At 38.3% G+C, this 16,638-nt stretch overlaps 1 protein-coding gene across 4 annotated transcripts in view; it reads left to right on the top strand.

The window, feature by feature from the left end:
- myo9b.L (myosin IXB L homeolog) overlaps positions 1-16,638 on the top strand; it is an 88,680-nt gene that overhangs the window by 31,052 nt on the left and 40,990 nt on the right. For all 4 annotated transcript variants that reach the window (XM_041562997.1, XM_041563000.1, XM_041563004.1 and 1 more), the window contains 8 exons: positions 9,014-9,108; positions 9,390-9,452; positions 10,153-10,252; positions 10,822-10,922; positions 11,876-12,005; positions 13,798-13,887; positions 14,001-14,117; positions 16,010-16,144. In XM_041562997.1, coding sequence (XP_041418931.1) covers positions 9,014-9,108; positions 9,390-9,452; positions 10,153-10,252; positions 10,822-10,922; positions 11,876-12,005; positions 13,798-13,887; positions 14,001-14,117; positions 16,010-16,144 — 831 coding nt within the window. The remainder of the gene's footprint in view (positions 1-9,013; positions 9,109-9,389; positions 9,453-10,152; positions 10,253-10,821; positions 10,923-11,875; positions 12,006-13,797; positions 13,888-14,000; positions 14,118-16,009; positions 16,145-16,638) is intronic.

Consider the following 16,638-nt stretch of genomic DNA (forward strand, 5'->3'; position numbering starts at 1 on the left):
TATGCATCTTACCATTTTTAATCAATAGCGCTGGAATTATGGGAAGTATAACAGGTCTGCCACTTTCTCCCCCTTTTTCTTACTCATTGCCCTGTTTTCTCTGTCCTCTGCTCTCATCTTCTCTCTCCCCTTCCCTTTCGCATTTCTTTTACCCATCACATGCAAGATCTGACACACCCTTAGATTACAGCCTCTCAGTTGCTTTCCTTCTTTTTATTTCCCAATTATGGAGCTTTCAAAACCACAACCAGGCCTATTCAGCAAAAATAGCCTGTGTGCCTCCCACATTGGATACATGCAGAAGCACTTCAATAACTGTGTGCAAGCAAATAGGACAAAAACTAAATTTTGTTGGTTAACCTTTAAATGTCATATGTTACTCTGTACAGGTCAAAATCCATTTGAAGCTACCTTGAAGTAAGTATAGACAGTCTCTCATCCTGTGCAAGATCCCTATGTTAGGCTAATGCCACACGGGCCAACTTCTCCTTGCATTAGTATGCCTTGTTGTTTTGTGAGTTTGATCTGGAACTTTTCTTTCTTTCTGTTCTTTTGGGGTCCTTCACCAATATTTTACAATAAACTATATTCTGTTTGACCTTCGCACACCAAAAATGCCACAAAGGGGACAACTTTACAATATACACAACTTATTTAATTCTTACTGTTGTGAAGATAAAGGATCTGGTGTCTTTAGCTTTACTAGGCAGACTCAGACAGCCCTACTTCAGCTGTTTAAGAAACTTAAGGTGGCCATACACAGAGATCGACAAACGAGCAGCTCTTTCCCCGATTTGCCCACCTTGGGCGATATGGAGCTGAACCCATTGTGAACCATAGGGCCCAATGATCAGATCATAACGAAAGCAATACAGGCAGTCGGATCGCATCAACGAACAGATGCAGTCCGCGATCTGATGGTATCTTTACCCATGCCCGATCGACATCTGGCCGACTCTCTGCCAGATATTGATCGGGGAAGCATGTCGTAGGGCCCCACACACGGGCCAATAAACTGCCTACTTAGTCTGTCAGCGGGTTTTATTGGCCTGTGTATGGCCACCTTTAGGCAGTTGCCAGTCGCCTATCTATCAGTGCAGCCAGAGCCGGTCGGAACAGAGACTACACAGGCAGCAACAAGCATGCTTGCCTCTGATTGGCTCCTGTTGTACACATGGGACAGAGCAGTAAGAGAGGGATCGGGTTACAGTAGAAACTTAGCAAGGAGCTGCCTGAGGTAGAGTCCTGCAGCGGGTCGGGTACCCACGGGTTACCTGCAAAAACCTGCTGTACCCTGTGGGATGCGGGTACAAGTTCTGGGTGCGGGTATAGACGCGGGTCGGTGGTTCTGCTAGTTTGTGGGTCGTGCCGCGGGTCTTCTCAATAGTGATTTTTACTCTACTTTTTTCTGATCACGTCTACTTCCGGTTTACAATGACAGCACTCCTGTTTTACTCCTTTTTTCTAACCATTCCGGTTTACAATGACAGCACTTTCTGATTCTTGATGGTCAGCGGGTTGCGGGTCCGGGTTGCAGAGGAGGTCGTGTTGTGTAGCGAGTCCAAGAATGTGGGTCCAGGTTGCTGATTGCAGGTTGCGAGTATGGGTCGGGTATGGGTTCCAAAAAATGGACCCGCGCAGGACTCTAGCCTGAGGCTGCAAAGGAAAACGGATTGATTGTAAAGCACATATATTGGAAAGTTGCTTGTTTTTAGGGATTCTTTTAGAATCCATTAACTTAACTTGATGACTTTACATCCTCTTTAAACTCACTTGCATTACCCAGATTAGCCTATTGAGATAGATAGGATTTACATTGACTGGGTATTTATTCAGTAAATCACAGGCCCGGATTTGTGGAAAGGCCACCTAGGCCCGGGCCTAGGGCGGCAGGATTGGTTAAAAAACTATGGGGATATGCAGGAGATACAATAATTTTTTTAATTTCCCATGCGCAAATACCCATCGCTATGGTCCCGATGAAATTTGCATGAAAAAGAGGAGGGGACAGGGGCGACGAATGGTAGTTGGCCTAGGGGCTCCAGTTATATAAATCCGGCCCTGGTAAATCATGCTTGGACTATGACACTGCAAGTAAGTTTATGGTCATATTTAAAGAATAATGAATATTTAGGGAGGCTTAGTGAGACGTGAATGCCAACATCATGTCTGTAAGTGTACTTGCACCACAGAGCTGATGGGAGTGGATTAGCTTATCCTTCACCTGTGTTTATACCTGCCTGTTGTGGCATTAGCCTATGCTAAAGTTATGAGACCAGTATACAAAGTTTTGTGGGAATTTTCTATGCATGAGCCACAGTTCATTCATTCATCTATTGGCTTGGACACACCACACTTATCTGTACATACAGTCATTGATTAGTAATGTGCTTACACTAATTCAGTTGTAGAGGATATGTACCAGATGCACCATTTTATAGTTAATCTCTGTAAATGTTGTAGTTCTAGTCATTTCAATGTCATGGCAATGTGAAGCCTAACATTAACCTCTTAAATTTGTCCCGAAGAAACAATTTGACTTGACGATCATTCTGTTTGGATAGTCTGTATGTGAATTGGTTATATTGCATCTTTAAAAGGGATAAAATTAGATTTGTAAGAAAATAAATAGGAGTTCCTGAATTTGCCAGGCATGTTTCAGTCTGTTCTTTCCCAGATGCTCTAAATCATGAGGCTGCAAACTGATGTCATCCTGGTTTCACCACATTGCTAGTAGATTTAATATTCGACCTTCAGATATATAAAAAATATGTTTTTAACATTGCTATTATATAAAGAGAAACAAAAACAACAAGTTGGAATGTTACATAAAAGTACAAATAGTTTCTACATATATGGGCGGATTCCATACTATTTCTGCTCACTGCTTTGTTGCGATGTTTTGTTTGTGGTACAAGACAACAGAGAATTGACTGTATGCCATCTTGCTGACTGGGCAGCCTTTTATTTTTTCAAAAAAAAGCCAGCATAATTCTTGTGAGCATAACTTTCCTTTAAATGAACGTATGTTGTGACTGATAAGAACCTGCCTAATCACACTAGTCTGCAGATTTCCTTCCTATTGTAAAACCTCATTCTATTTAAAATATACTGCCCCTTTTGACATGAGCTCATTTGGTTGGGTTTATGTAGAAAAGGAGCATAAAGGAGCAAACGTCCAAAAATAAATAAAATAACAGATATAGCTAACTCCACAGATTGAAAGGAAATTATAGTCTCCAGGGTCCAGTGCCCACGCATCTCACATAGTCATCCTACCAGTCCCTTACATTGTTCAGTTGTAAAGTGATAGATTCTAGGACTTAAGGTCCCTGCTTTCCAGAAAAAACCACCCACTACAGAAAATCAGAGAGGCTTCAAGTACCAGGGTCCATCATTAAATAATAGAACAAGGTAAGGAAGGAGTTATTTAAACCTTGAAATTGTTCTAATGATTAACACAGTATTCAGTATAATTGCATACAGGCCTATTCAGCAAAATTTGAGTTTGCCAAAAAAGGTACAAAAGAACAGTCTACAGACGCTGCTGAGAATCTATCAAACTGTAACAGTTCAGATTCTTCACCTGGCTTATTGATCTACCAGGCTGGAACGTTATGCTTCAATTTTAGAAAAACAATAAAAGATAGAAAATGGGAAGCAACTGAGAAAGTCCTTATTTATTGAAATAAAAATGGAAAAAGGGTTTGGAAGGTGAACAACCCCTTTAAGAGAGCAATAGAAAATCATAGATTATAATCCCTGGGCATGTGCACATAAGTAGCCATATATAAATACAATATACATACATACACATAACCTAATGGAGTCATCATTTGATGAGAGTTAGTGGCTCATATTTGTCATGAACACTGGTATTCAAACTACAAGCAGAATAAGATGGACGGAGCTCATGTTACAAGTGTCCCCTTCTAATTTTCATAAGGTTAAAATTTGCATCCTTTAGTAATATCTGAAAAAACTGTATTTGTAGTGTTTTGAAGCGTGGAGCAGTGGGTTCAGTGTAAGTTCCCCTCCTTTTTGGTGTCTTGCGTTATTTTGATGAGTCTGTAACATACCAGACAGATGATTTCACAAAAAAAAAAAAACTTGGGACCATCTCCTAAACAGTACATGTAATTACTAAATCATTTTTTTTTTTTTTTTACCATTGGGTCTCCAGCTGTTTCTTAACTGCAACTCTCTACATTATCCAATAGTCATTATCACTGTAGCATACTAATGTTACTTGTAAGATAAACCCTCCCTTTAAAGAGGTGGAATAAGTAATTAATTGCTTATGTTCAGCTGACATCACACTCTGTGTATTCCCCCCTACCCGTCCCCTAATTTGCTCATCATTTAGATGCACAAGGGAGTGGGGACAGACGCAGGTCACAATGGGGCCTGTCCTTTCTGCTTGCAACCCTTAGTGCTCTTGCACTTCTGAGGTCTCGATAAAAGACCCTTTCTATTTTACCTACAAACTTCTTCAGTTACTGCTGTTTTATTGGATTACTTCTGGTCCTACACATAGATGAGTAAAAGCAAATTGGACTGATTGGTTAAAGCGAGTCTATCTGTCAGTTTTTTTTGTGGTGTCGTTTTTATTTCTAAATTACACTGTTTATACTGCAAATAATTCATTCTACGATATAAAATTTTATTTCTAACCCAACACATGTATTTTTTTTAGTTATATTGGTTTGTAGGCAGCTATCTCAGGTCATTTTGCTTGGTCATGTGCTTAACAAAAGAGCCAGTGCTGCACTATGGAACTGCTTTCTGACAGGCTATTCTGCTTTCTGACAGGTTTCTCCTACTCAATGTAGCTGAAGGTGTCTGGATTTTCACTATTGAGTGCTGATTTTATATCTACCAGGGAGCTGTTATCTGGTTACCTTCCCATTGTTCTGCTGATGGGCTGCTGGGGGGGGGGGAGAAGGGAGATGGTGATATCACTCCTACTTGCAGTGCAGCAGTAAAGAGTGACTGAAGTTTATCAGAGCACAAGTCACATGACTGGGGGTACCTGGGAAACGGACAATATTTCTAACCCCATGTCAGATTTCGAAATGTTGAAAAACACATGTTTTACCATGACAGTATCCCTTTAAGATCAGGCTCATGCAGTGTAAAGCTTACGTATGTGCCTAATGAGCAATGTGACTTTGGAAGGTCAGTTTTGAAACTCAAGAGCCTGAGCTGCTGAGTCAACCAAACTGTCTAATCTGTGCATGTGTGGCGAGCTTTAAAACATATTTATTAAGGGGAAATAAATGATTCACAGCCGCCAGTAAATGTATAATAGGATAGTAGCACTGTATAAATATTCTAAATTATGTCGGACCAGTTTGGAGTACTTTTGTGTGCTTAAGAAAATGGCCAATGATTGGTCTTTAGAATCTCAAACAGAACTTTCATAAATGTTTTTGGTAGCTAACTGTTTTGATTGGTCTCCCCAGGGTGTTTTAATTTAGGAGATTTTCAATCACAGACCAGACTGCCGCAGCTGATTTTATAGCCCGCCTGTAAATATTGCAAAGGTATACATGAGGGAGTGATAAGATACAGGACTTGAATTTTAATTACAATACCTAGATATTTTAATATCTACCCCAATAGTCTAACTATATATGCTGCAGGCAAGATAGGATTTATGCCAAAGCATCCATTTCTGTCACTATTTCTCCCACTATCTGTTGATTGGTCCTCTACAACCCAAACTGCCAGCAGTCTTCTATGTTCAGTTGGATAGTGAGGAAGCAGGGGACGTAATAAAAAAGCCACATTTTAAGAAAAAAATTAGCTGTAATGTGAGAAACATTTATTTCAATATTTCAAAGATGTTTTGAAATGTAAGGTTTGGATGCTTTATGTCCCCTCTTATTTGAGACTGCTATTAAAGCGGTGAAAAACACTATGGTGGAATATCTTTGTGGAACTTTTTATACTGCCCCTTAAAATGCTGCAAGAAAGTATCTTAAAGGAGAAGTCAACCCTTTAAGTAAAAAAAAAACCCTTCCACCCCAGGGAGACCCTCCTGCCCCCCTGAGGAAATGCCCCATACTTTATACGTACCCCTTGGCGCAGATTCTGGCATCGGAGTTCCACGCAGCCATCTTCCGGGTCTTCAGCAAGCTTGGTATGTTGGAGCAATTTGCCGGTTTGCGAAAACTGTGCATGTGCCGAAACTCACAAAAATTGCCGAAGCAGCGGAAGAAGACACGAAGACCTGGAAGATGGCTGCGTGGAACTCCGATGGCAGAATCTGCGCCAAGGGGTAAGTATAAAGTATGGGGCATTTCCCGGGGGGGGGGCAGTTAGGCTGGAGGGAAGGGGTCTCCCTGGGGTGGGGGGGGGGGTACGGGTTTTTTTCTTAAAGGGTTGACTTCTTCTTTAAAGGGTCTCATAGAGCTGAATGTGGCCAGTAGGGTCTGTAGTAAAAAAATGTTCCCATACTATTAATACTGCACCAAATGCAGAATCTAGGAAAGGTGTTTTGTTTAGTAATTAATCATACTTTATTCTGTAACTAGACATTAAGCCCGTTAAATTAACGGGCGCTAGAACATATGTAGTCAAACATTTATAAAAACAGAATTGTTCTAGTCTAAAAAAAATTCGCCAGAGACGGTCCGTGGGGCACATGCGCAGTAGCGCAATCCAACGGACACAGGGACTGGACGCAGAGACACTTCAACTTTATTATATAGGATAGGTGTCTTTCCAATCGCAATACATTTCAGAAAGTGCAGAAAGCAAGCGATTTCTGGGTACCTAACATATGCAGCTACAAGTAAGAACACATTGTCTTTCCACTTGGTCTTGGGATTATAGTAAGTAAGACTAAGTGCTCCTATAAACTGTACAATACAGCACCTCCCAACCTGGCCAGGTGATTGCTGCAGTTTGTAGTGGAGTGAGTACTCCAAGCTCATCTCATATCATTCAATGTCTCACGTTTGTGTTGAGTCATTTCTCTTTTCCAAGGGATTAAGGACAAATGAAAACTATTGTGTGATGTTAGAGGCAGAGAGTTTGTGTATGCTGCTGCTGCTGCTGGTGAGTGATTGTGTGAGTGTGTAAGCCTTGGTGTGATTGTACAGAGTTGTTGGAGTGTGTGTTTGTTAGAAGTGTGTATATGTTATCAGTGTGTATATGTTGGGAGTGTAGCGAGTGTGTATGTTCCTGTGTTTAACTGTTTGTTGCCGGGCTGCAGATGAGCAAGCCGCTAGTTAGCTCCCTTGTGCCAAAGTGCGAATGAATTAGCGCCTGGCGACGGTGGAGATACTAATGGGGCTGCTGGTGAGGCGGTCGGAAGAGGCGGGGTGTCCTATATAATAAAGTTGAAGTGTCACCTCTCTTAGACATCTTGGTTACCGGAAAGAGAAAGAGGCGGGCGCAAGGGATGCCGGGATATAGCAGCCAGTTGGGCAAGGGAGGGAGACAGGGGGGCGGCACCATGTGATATCGTCAGCCTGATTGGACGTGCCGTACGTTGGACGGCGCAGCCACGTGACCAGGAAATGGGAGGGGAGGCGTGAAGCTGAGGCGCTAATGGCTGATTGTGACGTTATCCTATATAATAAAGTCGGTCCGTGGGGCACATGCGCAGTAGGGTAATCCCACGGACACAGGGACTGGACGCAGAGACACTTCAACTTTATTATATAGGATTATATAGGATGGAGAAGAAGCTTGCCTGAGAAAAACAACAACTGCCTTGGCCCACAAATGGAAAAATGCAGTCAAAACACTTGTTTAGAATTCTAAGGATTTCATTGCTCTTTGTTTTTTATTTGGGCCTGTTTATCCCAGTAACATACCACAAATGCAGGAGAGAGGTGGGCCCCAGGAGGAGACCTGCATGCAATACACAACATTGCCCTGTATATTTGTGCTGCCACCTATTGCTCATTGTGATCAACGACCATTGGCTGCAATTAGACAAATGCCACACCCAAATGCCACACGAGCACATATTTAGAAGGAATACAGTGCCTGCAGTGTTCAATAGTTAGTGTTTCTGGTGACTCATGGCCATGTAGCTGCAACCCTGCCAAGCAGTTTCAGAGATACTCGCATTGTGGAAATGCAAGACAATACGTTGTAACGTTCTACTATCACATGCAGTAACACATTATTAACAGGTGTGAGTCAGAGATTCTAAAAATTTTATAGTGCGATGCTTTTAGGAGTAGCAGAAAATGTTAAATGTGTGTTTGCTTACTTATTTCTTGATTTTCTTTTTTTGTATTACAAAATGTTAGCAAAATCTGGTCAATGATATCAGTTTGTAGTTGGCCAGCATTTATATTATTTGACTTGTTCACATTTGAAATTTTGATATGAATTCCTCCACTGTGCAACTGCAGCTCAGAAGAAAAGCTCATTGTTCAGGTATTGGACCTATTATCCAGAATTCTGGGGGCCCAGGGTTATACTTTAAGTCTACTAGAAAGTCATATAAACATTAAAAAAAAACAAATAGGCTGGTTTTGCTTTCAATAAAAATGAATTATAGCTTAGTTTGGATCAAGTACAAGTTACTGTTTTATTATTACAGAGAAAAAAGGAAGTTATTTTTTTTTACAAAATTTGGATTATTTGGAAAAAATGCAGTCTATGGGAAATGGCCATTCTGTAATTCTGAGCTTTCTGGAAAACATGTTTCCGGATAACTGATCTCATATATGTACAGCAAATACTGATTGCAAGGAACATATACATTAGAGCAAATTCCTATTGTTCTAATTGGTGGCAATACAAAAAACAGTGTTACCTTCTGACGAAACATATTTGCCGATATCAGTCCTGATCTGTGATTTTCGCCAATTTCACTGTCAGTAGAACAGTTACAAACAAAACGGTTGGGTTGAAAGCATTGCATAATGTGGTAAACTAAAGTCACTCTTTGCATAAAAAAGTAATGTATTTGAGCTATTTTGTAAAAGGCTTGGTCACATTTTCCATTTGACTGTTCTAATTTACTGCATCCCTTCTATTCCAGGCTTTTGGAAATGCCAAAACTGCACATAACAACAACTCCAGCCGCTTTGGAAAATTCATTCAAGTGAATTATCTGGAGAGTGGCATTGTACGGGGGTAAGTGGCTAACGCGGCATTCATTTGGTTCATTGAATCTACTAGCATGGTTATTGGACAAAATTTGTTTCATATTCATTAAAGTTTAGTGTTCTAAAGTTCTACAGTTAGGAATAGCTGAGCTGTAGAACAAGTAATCTTCAAGGCTACTTTGGCTTTTATTCAGGTATATTGCAAAGTATGTTGCTGATTAGCAAGAGTGAAATACTTTCTTTTATGTTTTGTGATAGTTTTCAAGGGAGAGGTTGTTGTAATATTTTAATCTCCTATTTCTCTCCTAGAGCTGTTGTGGAAAAGTACCTTCTTGAAAAATCTCGGCTTGTATCTCAGGAAAAGAATGAAAGGTAAGGAACACATATGTACACCTGCTGAAATTTAAATTTAATTTTTTATTTGGAATTCGTACAGGGAAATTCATATGCTTGATAAAGCTTTATGTTCAGCCCACTGACGGTGCAAATTCAGACCTGGTTGGGATAAAATGCCAGGGCTTCCTAGCTAGCAGCCCTTTTCCCGCCTTCTGAAAATATGCTACCAAGAAGGAATCATTTGGGAACACAGAACTGAGCCTTGTGGCTGCAATCAAAACACAGCTGCTTACCTTACATCATTTTAATTTGACATGTAATATTGATCAAAGTGGTGCCATAAATAGTGACAGTCAAAACTCTGAGCAACAAATCTCCCGAAAAAGCTTCTCCATTGGAAGCAACTGAAATCACTGGCACTAAAACCAACATATTTCAAAGTCGCCCAAAGTTGCCAATGGAGGAAACTTCCGGAGACTTCGCGATATGTTGGTTTTACCGCCACCAATTTCAATTTTAGTGACTGCTACAAATAAGGACAAAAGGGCTTACGTTAGATTTCAAATACATTTGTGGCTAGTGCAAACAGTGTTTTTTCTGCTATTATTTTGGTCTTCAGCCATGTCTTTTTAGTTTAATCAAAAACTGCCTCATACCCACTTATTCCCTTCTACTTGTCCCTCACCTTGTTTCTGTTCTTGCATGTCCCTGAACTCGCCTTTTTATTCTTTCTCAGGAATTATCATGTTTTCTATTATCTTCTTCTGGGTGCTTCTGAAGAGGAGAAGAAGGAGTTCAAGCTCCAGCAACCTGAAGACTATTTCTACCTCAACCAGGTAATAGAAGCTCTACATGCAAGATTCAAATGTGTAACATTTTGCAGAAATATATAGGTATTTAAGTACCTTACAGTGCCATCTTTAAGTAAAGTGGCGGCTTCGTTCCGAGTAAATTTTTTCACTACAGTGTAGTGCTTAAAAAGACATTTGTGCTGTATTAAACAAAATAGTTGTTATTTAGGCACACTGAAAACATTGGTAGAAAATTACCAATGTAAAATAGTATTCATCAGAAGGTGGGTTGTTTGCTTAATGTGTATCTGTGCCCCCCAATATTTGTTCTAAGGTTAATGGAACACGTGTGTTACAGGTGCTTCAAGTGTTGCATTCTTAATTAGGCCCAAATCTATGGTATTAAAGTGCTCGAAACAGCGCCCCAAAAAGTAAGATTGCAGTCAACCAAGTCCTTTTCAGGGAATACAAGTGTTTGTCAGGTGATGGCATTTTTAATCCAAAAAATATAATACATGTGTCTTTGCTCTTTTTAAAGGGAATATTTAGCGTGACTAATGTAAAATATCTTGCCCATAAAATAAAGGTAAATCATTATTTGTTTTACCCATTAGAACAACTTTAAGGTGGAGGAAGGGGAGGATCTGCGACATGATTTTGAACGACTAAAGCAAGCAATGGAGATGGTAGGGTTCCTCCCAGCCACCAAGAAACAGTGAGTATCTGAAACATGACTATTTTCTACCAGTGAAATTACTAGGTTAATTGTAATGCAGGATTCAGTTCAGAATTTGGCAAAAATCCATCACTTTTTGCATTTTCGAAATTGACTTGAATGTGAAACACCATCAAGTGAATGGGAGCCTCAGTAGGTTATTGCAGATGCTTTTCAACTGTCTGATGGCGGAGTGAAAAACTTCCTTTATATCACTTAAATGAAAATATACAGCAAAGGAATGTTATCTACGTACACTGTCTTCATTCTTTACTGTGTCTTTGTCTGTGTGCGCGTGTCTGTGTGTGCGTGTCTGTGCGTTTGTGTGCGTGTGTGTGTGCGCGCGTGTGTGTGTACATATACTAAACAAGTTAGCCCCAGCACTCTCAATATATAACCCCCTGAAAAAAATATTCTTGCACAACTGAACTGTAACTTTCTTAAAAAAAGACACTTTTAGTTACAAAGTTTGTATAAAGCATGCATAAGCTGACCTTAAAATAAAGTGTTATCTTTGGGGGGAGAAAGACCATACCTGCTTTTCTCTTTATTTAGCATGATCTCTTCCAAAGACACCATTAGGTGGGGGTTGGGAGAGCGAGCATTTAAGGAGAGAGCCACCTCCCCAAAATATAAAGTTTTTTTAAAACGAAACAAGCTGAAATGGCACATATATATATATATATATATATATATATATATATATATATATATATATATATTATATATATATATATATATATATATATGTGCCATTTCAGCTTGTTTCGTTTTAAAAAAACTCTATATTTTGGGGAGGTGGCTCTCTCCTTAAATGCTCGCTCTCCCAACCCCCACCTAATGGTGTCTTTGGAAGAGATCATATATATATAAAATTACATTTTTTTTTAAAAGAGATTATTTTGTTTAGCCACGTATCAAATCTGTGTCTCATAGTTCTCTCTGTCCTTCAGAATATTCTCAGTGCTATCAGCAATTCTATACCTGGGAAATGTGACATATAAGAAGAAGTCTTCCGGCAGGGATGAAGGTTTGGATGTCGGGCCTCCACAGGTTTTAGACACAATGTCTCAGCTTCTTCAGGTAGATTTTTATTTTTCTCAAGTATTTTTGGTTAAATCTTAATCTGAGGTTCATAATACAGGTGTTGTTTTATCACTTTGCCTGTTCTTGACAAGCTGTTACAAAATACTGTGGAATCTAGTAAAGCCTGTTAGAAATGTGACCAGTGTTCAGATATTGTATCTGCATTATCGCTTCTTGACATTCTGCTGCAGCTATTATCATATTAATGTAACATTGGCACTTTGGATGTACAGTGCTGTTTTGTTTTTGTGATAACCAAGCTGACCAGATTTTGCTATTTTTTTCTAAGATAGAATGCTTTATATTGTAAATTGTGCTGATTATTTTAAAGCTCTAGGGATAATTTTTTGAAATCCCCATTGCAGGTCTTTTGACCCAAGCTTGACAAATAATATACTGGGCTACTGCTAGTAAGAGCCCCCCTCTCTAAAAAACAAGCCTAGATATTCCATTTGTTCATTAGGAAAAAATTCCACACTATTTTTTTTTTCAACCATGATATGAATAGTCAATTTTGAGTATAAATCTACTCAACATTTTTAGCTGAAACTCCAAATGTAAGTCCCTAGATGTAATAAATAATTCCCTCCATGTAGTTCTTTGCTTGTGATGCTTTACTTACATCACTGTGATGCTTTACTTACATCCCTTTTGTAATGTTTAAAAAAGTCTTCAACTTAACTAACCTTTTCTTAAAGCTCTCATCTCCAAATGTGTTAGGAGTTCCCTTATTAGCATACATGGGTTGTCAGCTTCAGAACTGTGGTATCGGAAGCAATTTTGGGTACCTGCAGTCAGTCGGCAAAAATGTACCGACTCCTAATAATAAAGTACTTCTCTGCTGTAGGAATAAAGCACAGTGAGTAGTTGTTTTACTAGTGTAAAATCAAGCTTAGCTATTATATCCTTATTTTAATTTTTTTGTCTTTTGTTTAAACTTTATGTTTAAGGCATGTTTGGATTTTCTTTAATACATGAAATAAAAATCCACAGCATAGGCTTAGTTATAGATTAGACCCAAACTGTTGGCAATGACAAGCTTGGATGGCCAATAGGGTAGTGCGTCAGCTTCCTAGCTTGTAGTTTTTTGGTTTGTTCTGAAAGCATACACCATCTATATTATAACTCTAAAATTTCTGAGCTTTAGCAGTGATAAAATGCCTTGTATGGTGTGTTATTTCAATCAATGTAAAAACTACATTAGTATATTAAAAACAAAACTGAGGAGTTGGAGTCAAAGGATTTATGTACCGACTACACAGCCCAGATCAGCCTGTAGTATTTCAATTTCATCCTAACCAACTATATCTTTAAAAAGCTCAGATAAGCTTCACTCAGATAAGCTTTACTCCCAGCCAGCTTGTGCAGGATCAAGGTCAGAACTGTAACTATGTAATGTAGCTATAACTTTAGTGGACTGTGCCTAATAGGGATTCCAGTATAGCATGTCAGTTTAAAGCCTTGTGCAGAGGGGAATTCCCCCCCCCCAACAGTTTCAGTGGCAACCCCCCCCCCAGTAGATAGCATAGGAACTAGTTTAATGCTGAGTATATTATGTTAGATCAGCTATACACTGCTTAAGTCAGACAGAATTTTATAACCGACACATGCCTCACGTTGCATAATACCAGGTATAGAACAATGAGACTGTATCCAAATGGGGTAAGATTAAAGAAAAACAAACACATTTGTTCATCTACTATAAAATTTAAAAAAATGGTTATATCATTAATGACTTCCTTGGTTGCATCATCACTGACACCATCAATGTTTTGTTCACAACCAACAGGTTAAAAGAGAGATGCTGGTGGAAGCACTAACCAAAAGGAAAACTGTTACTGTAAATGAGAAGCTAATATTACCATACAGCCTCAATGAGGTGAGCCTTCTCCTACAAAAACAACCTGGTTACAAACCTTTGCCTGTATGAAAAATGGGAAATAGTTATTTATGATATTGCAGAATCTAGCTCTGTTCCTCTTATTCTTGCAGGCTATCACTGCACGAGACTCGATGGCAAAGTCTCTTTACAGTGCCTTGTTTGATTGGATAGTTCTACGAATTAACCATGCTCTGCTCAATAAAAAGGATGTAGAAGAATCTGTAAATGTGAGTAAACCTTGTTAACCAAATACTGTGGAATTATATATATATTAAATGTGAGTAAACCTTGTTAACCAAATACTGTGGAATTTTATATATATATATATATATATATATATATATATATATATATATATATATATATATATATATATATATATATATATATATATATATATATATATATATATATATATATATATATGTGTATGTATGTATGTATGTATCACTCTAATTAGTGCCACTTGTATACACAATTTAGAAAAGTATATAAAGGGAGGACAAGCATTATAATAAGTAATATAGGTAGTTTAAGTGCCATGTGGATAGAGACACAGAAGGCGGGAGGTCCCTGACCTGTACAGCTTACAATTAAAGGATGCTAATCTTTACAGGATTGCCAAAGCTGCTTTTATTCTTGGTGTATATAATATTTTATTTGAGTCTGTACCTTTCTTTTGCTTTCTAAATATCAAACTAGATAGTTTAAGGTTAATAATACACTACAACTTGTTTACTTGTAAGTAGGCTATGGCCATAGCTTTCTTGTTCATCTGGGGTTTTCCCCCACTTTTTGAAATTTTTCTCTTTTGATAACTTTCCGACCATGTGTTTTTTTTATTTTCTTAATACATGTGAAGAAATCCCACATGCTTGTATTTGATGCATGTGGACCAAGGCAAATCCGTGTGCTGTAGGTAGGATGTTCTGTTTCACAAGCTATAAGGCCAGAGTCACAATAGCATATTCAAAAATCATGAATATCACTGATTGTGGAATGCCACCAAACCCAGCTTTTGAAATCCACCCTGTATGTGCACTGACATGGTCATGGGCAGTTGTGACATTTGTACTGCCACCACTGAGGAGAACGCCACGTGTGACATTATAACAGTTTTAAAACAGAAGCTATTTTTTTTTTTAATGCTGTGGTTAGTTTAATGTTGCTGCCTGCCGTGTTTTCAGAAACTTTTTAAGAAGACAAGCCAATCTGTCCCAGAGTCTGAATGTCTGAATGTGTCATGAGGTTTGTGGGCATGTCAAGGAGCCAAAATTTCAATGTGGGGGAAGCATTTGTTAGATTTGCTTGCTTAATGATTGCACACTCTGCCACAGTTATATGTAGCACGTCACTTCAGTTGTTCATGTACATAAAATATAGCATTGTATTACCAGCACTGCTTAAGGTGTTACGAAAACTCTTTTTGTCTGGCAAAAATGTGCCATTAATTTATTATTAATCTGCAAAGATTTTTTTCAAATAAAATATTTTTTTTTAATTATACGCCTTTAAAGGGGAAATCAGATGAAAAGAACATGCAGTAAAAAGAGCATATAAAGCTTTCCCTGCAGCTATCTTCAACCTTAACTTGAATTGGAGTTTGTTTACACCATCTCTGTGCATGTCAAAAAATATTTACCAAAAGCATTGTTTTTTGTTTTTTTTTCTTAATTTGTTTTTCAACCTTCAACTTAATTTGTTGTTTAATCCGTAGCATGGCAGCTTTTTTTTCTTGAGCCTTTACTGCACTTTTTGTGCTGCCAAGGGAGTCTTTGGATTTCTAAATTCCCCTTTTTTATCCCATACGCACACATTTTTTATTTATTTATTTTTTTGCTCCTTCTTCGAGTATTTCTTGCAGAAACACCCACCAATACATTTAGGATTAGTTGTGCGTTACAAAAAAAAATGTAATCTATTCTAAATTTCACAAGGTGTTTGCTGTCCACACACCAGCTTTTAACCCCTGCAGTTTACCACATGGTTGATTTGTTGCACATTTGTTCATGACAGAGTGTGCATATTTATTTGTTTACGTATACACATATATATTTGTTTACTTTGTATGTATTTAACATAATTTCCTTTTTTTATTTTTTTTTTTGCCTGTTCTCAGTGTTTGTCGATTGGAGTCCTTGATATTTTTGGATTCGAAGACTTTGAGAACAATAGTTTTGAACAATTCTGCATTAATTATGCAAATGAACAGCTTCAGTACTACTTTAACCAGCACATTTTCAAACTAGAGCAGGTGAGTGAGACAAAGGCAATAGAGAGCAGTTTTTGCCCAAAACTAATTTCTGTTATTTGATTAATCCAGGAATAACCTATATTTTCTAAGATGCATAAATCTTTTATTTGTTCCCAGGTGTTTTTTTTCTATCCTTTGAGTTCTTGCATACATCTTCCAAAATAGCAATTATATAGCTTTTACAAGCCTTTATATAGACACCTATAAATCAAGCATGAGATGAATGCATATTTAGCAAATGTTCCCTCTTTCATTTAATGGAAATATTAAGATAGTGATGGTTCTGTTATTATTTAAATAATGATAAAGCTTTTTGCACATTACAGAAATTACAGCATTCCACTCAGCGAGGCACACTCGGTCAGCTCACAGTTGCATCTTACTACAACTGTGGTCCAGTGGGGTTTGTCATTCAGACATGCCAGACTTCACTGGCTGTATATACAGCATTTGAAGCACTTTTCTACTGTAAAACATGTTGTTTTGCTTCCCCC

This window comes from Xenopus laevis, chromosome 1L, assembly GCF_017654675.1.
Source record: "Xenopus laevis strain J_2021 chromosome 1L, Xenopus_laevis_v10.1, whole genome shotgun sequence".
In the NCBI taxonomy this organism is placed as follows: Eukaryota; Metazoa; Chordata; class Amphibia; order Anura; family Pipidae; genus Xenopus; species Xenopus laevis.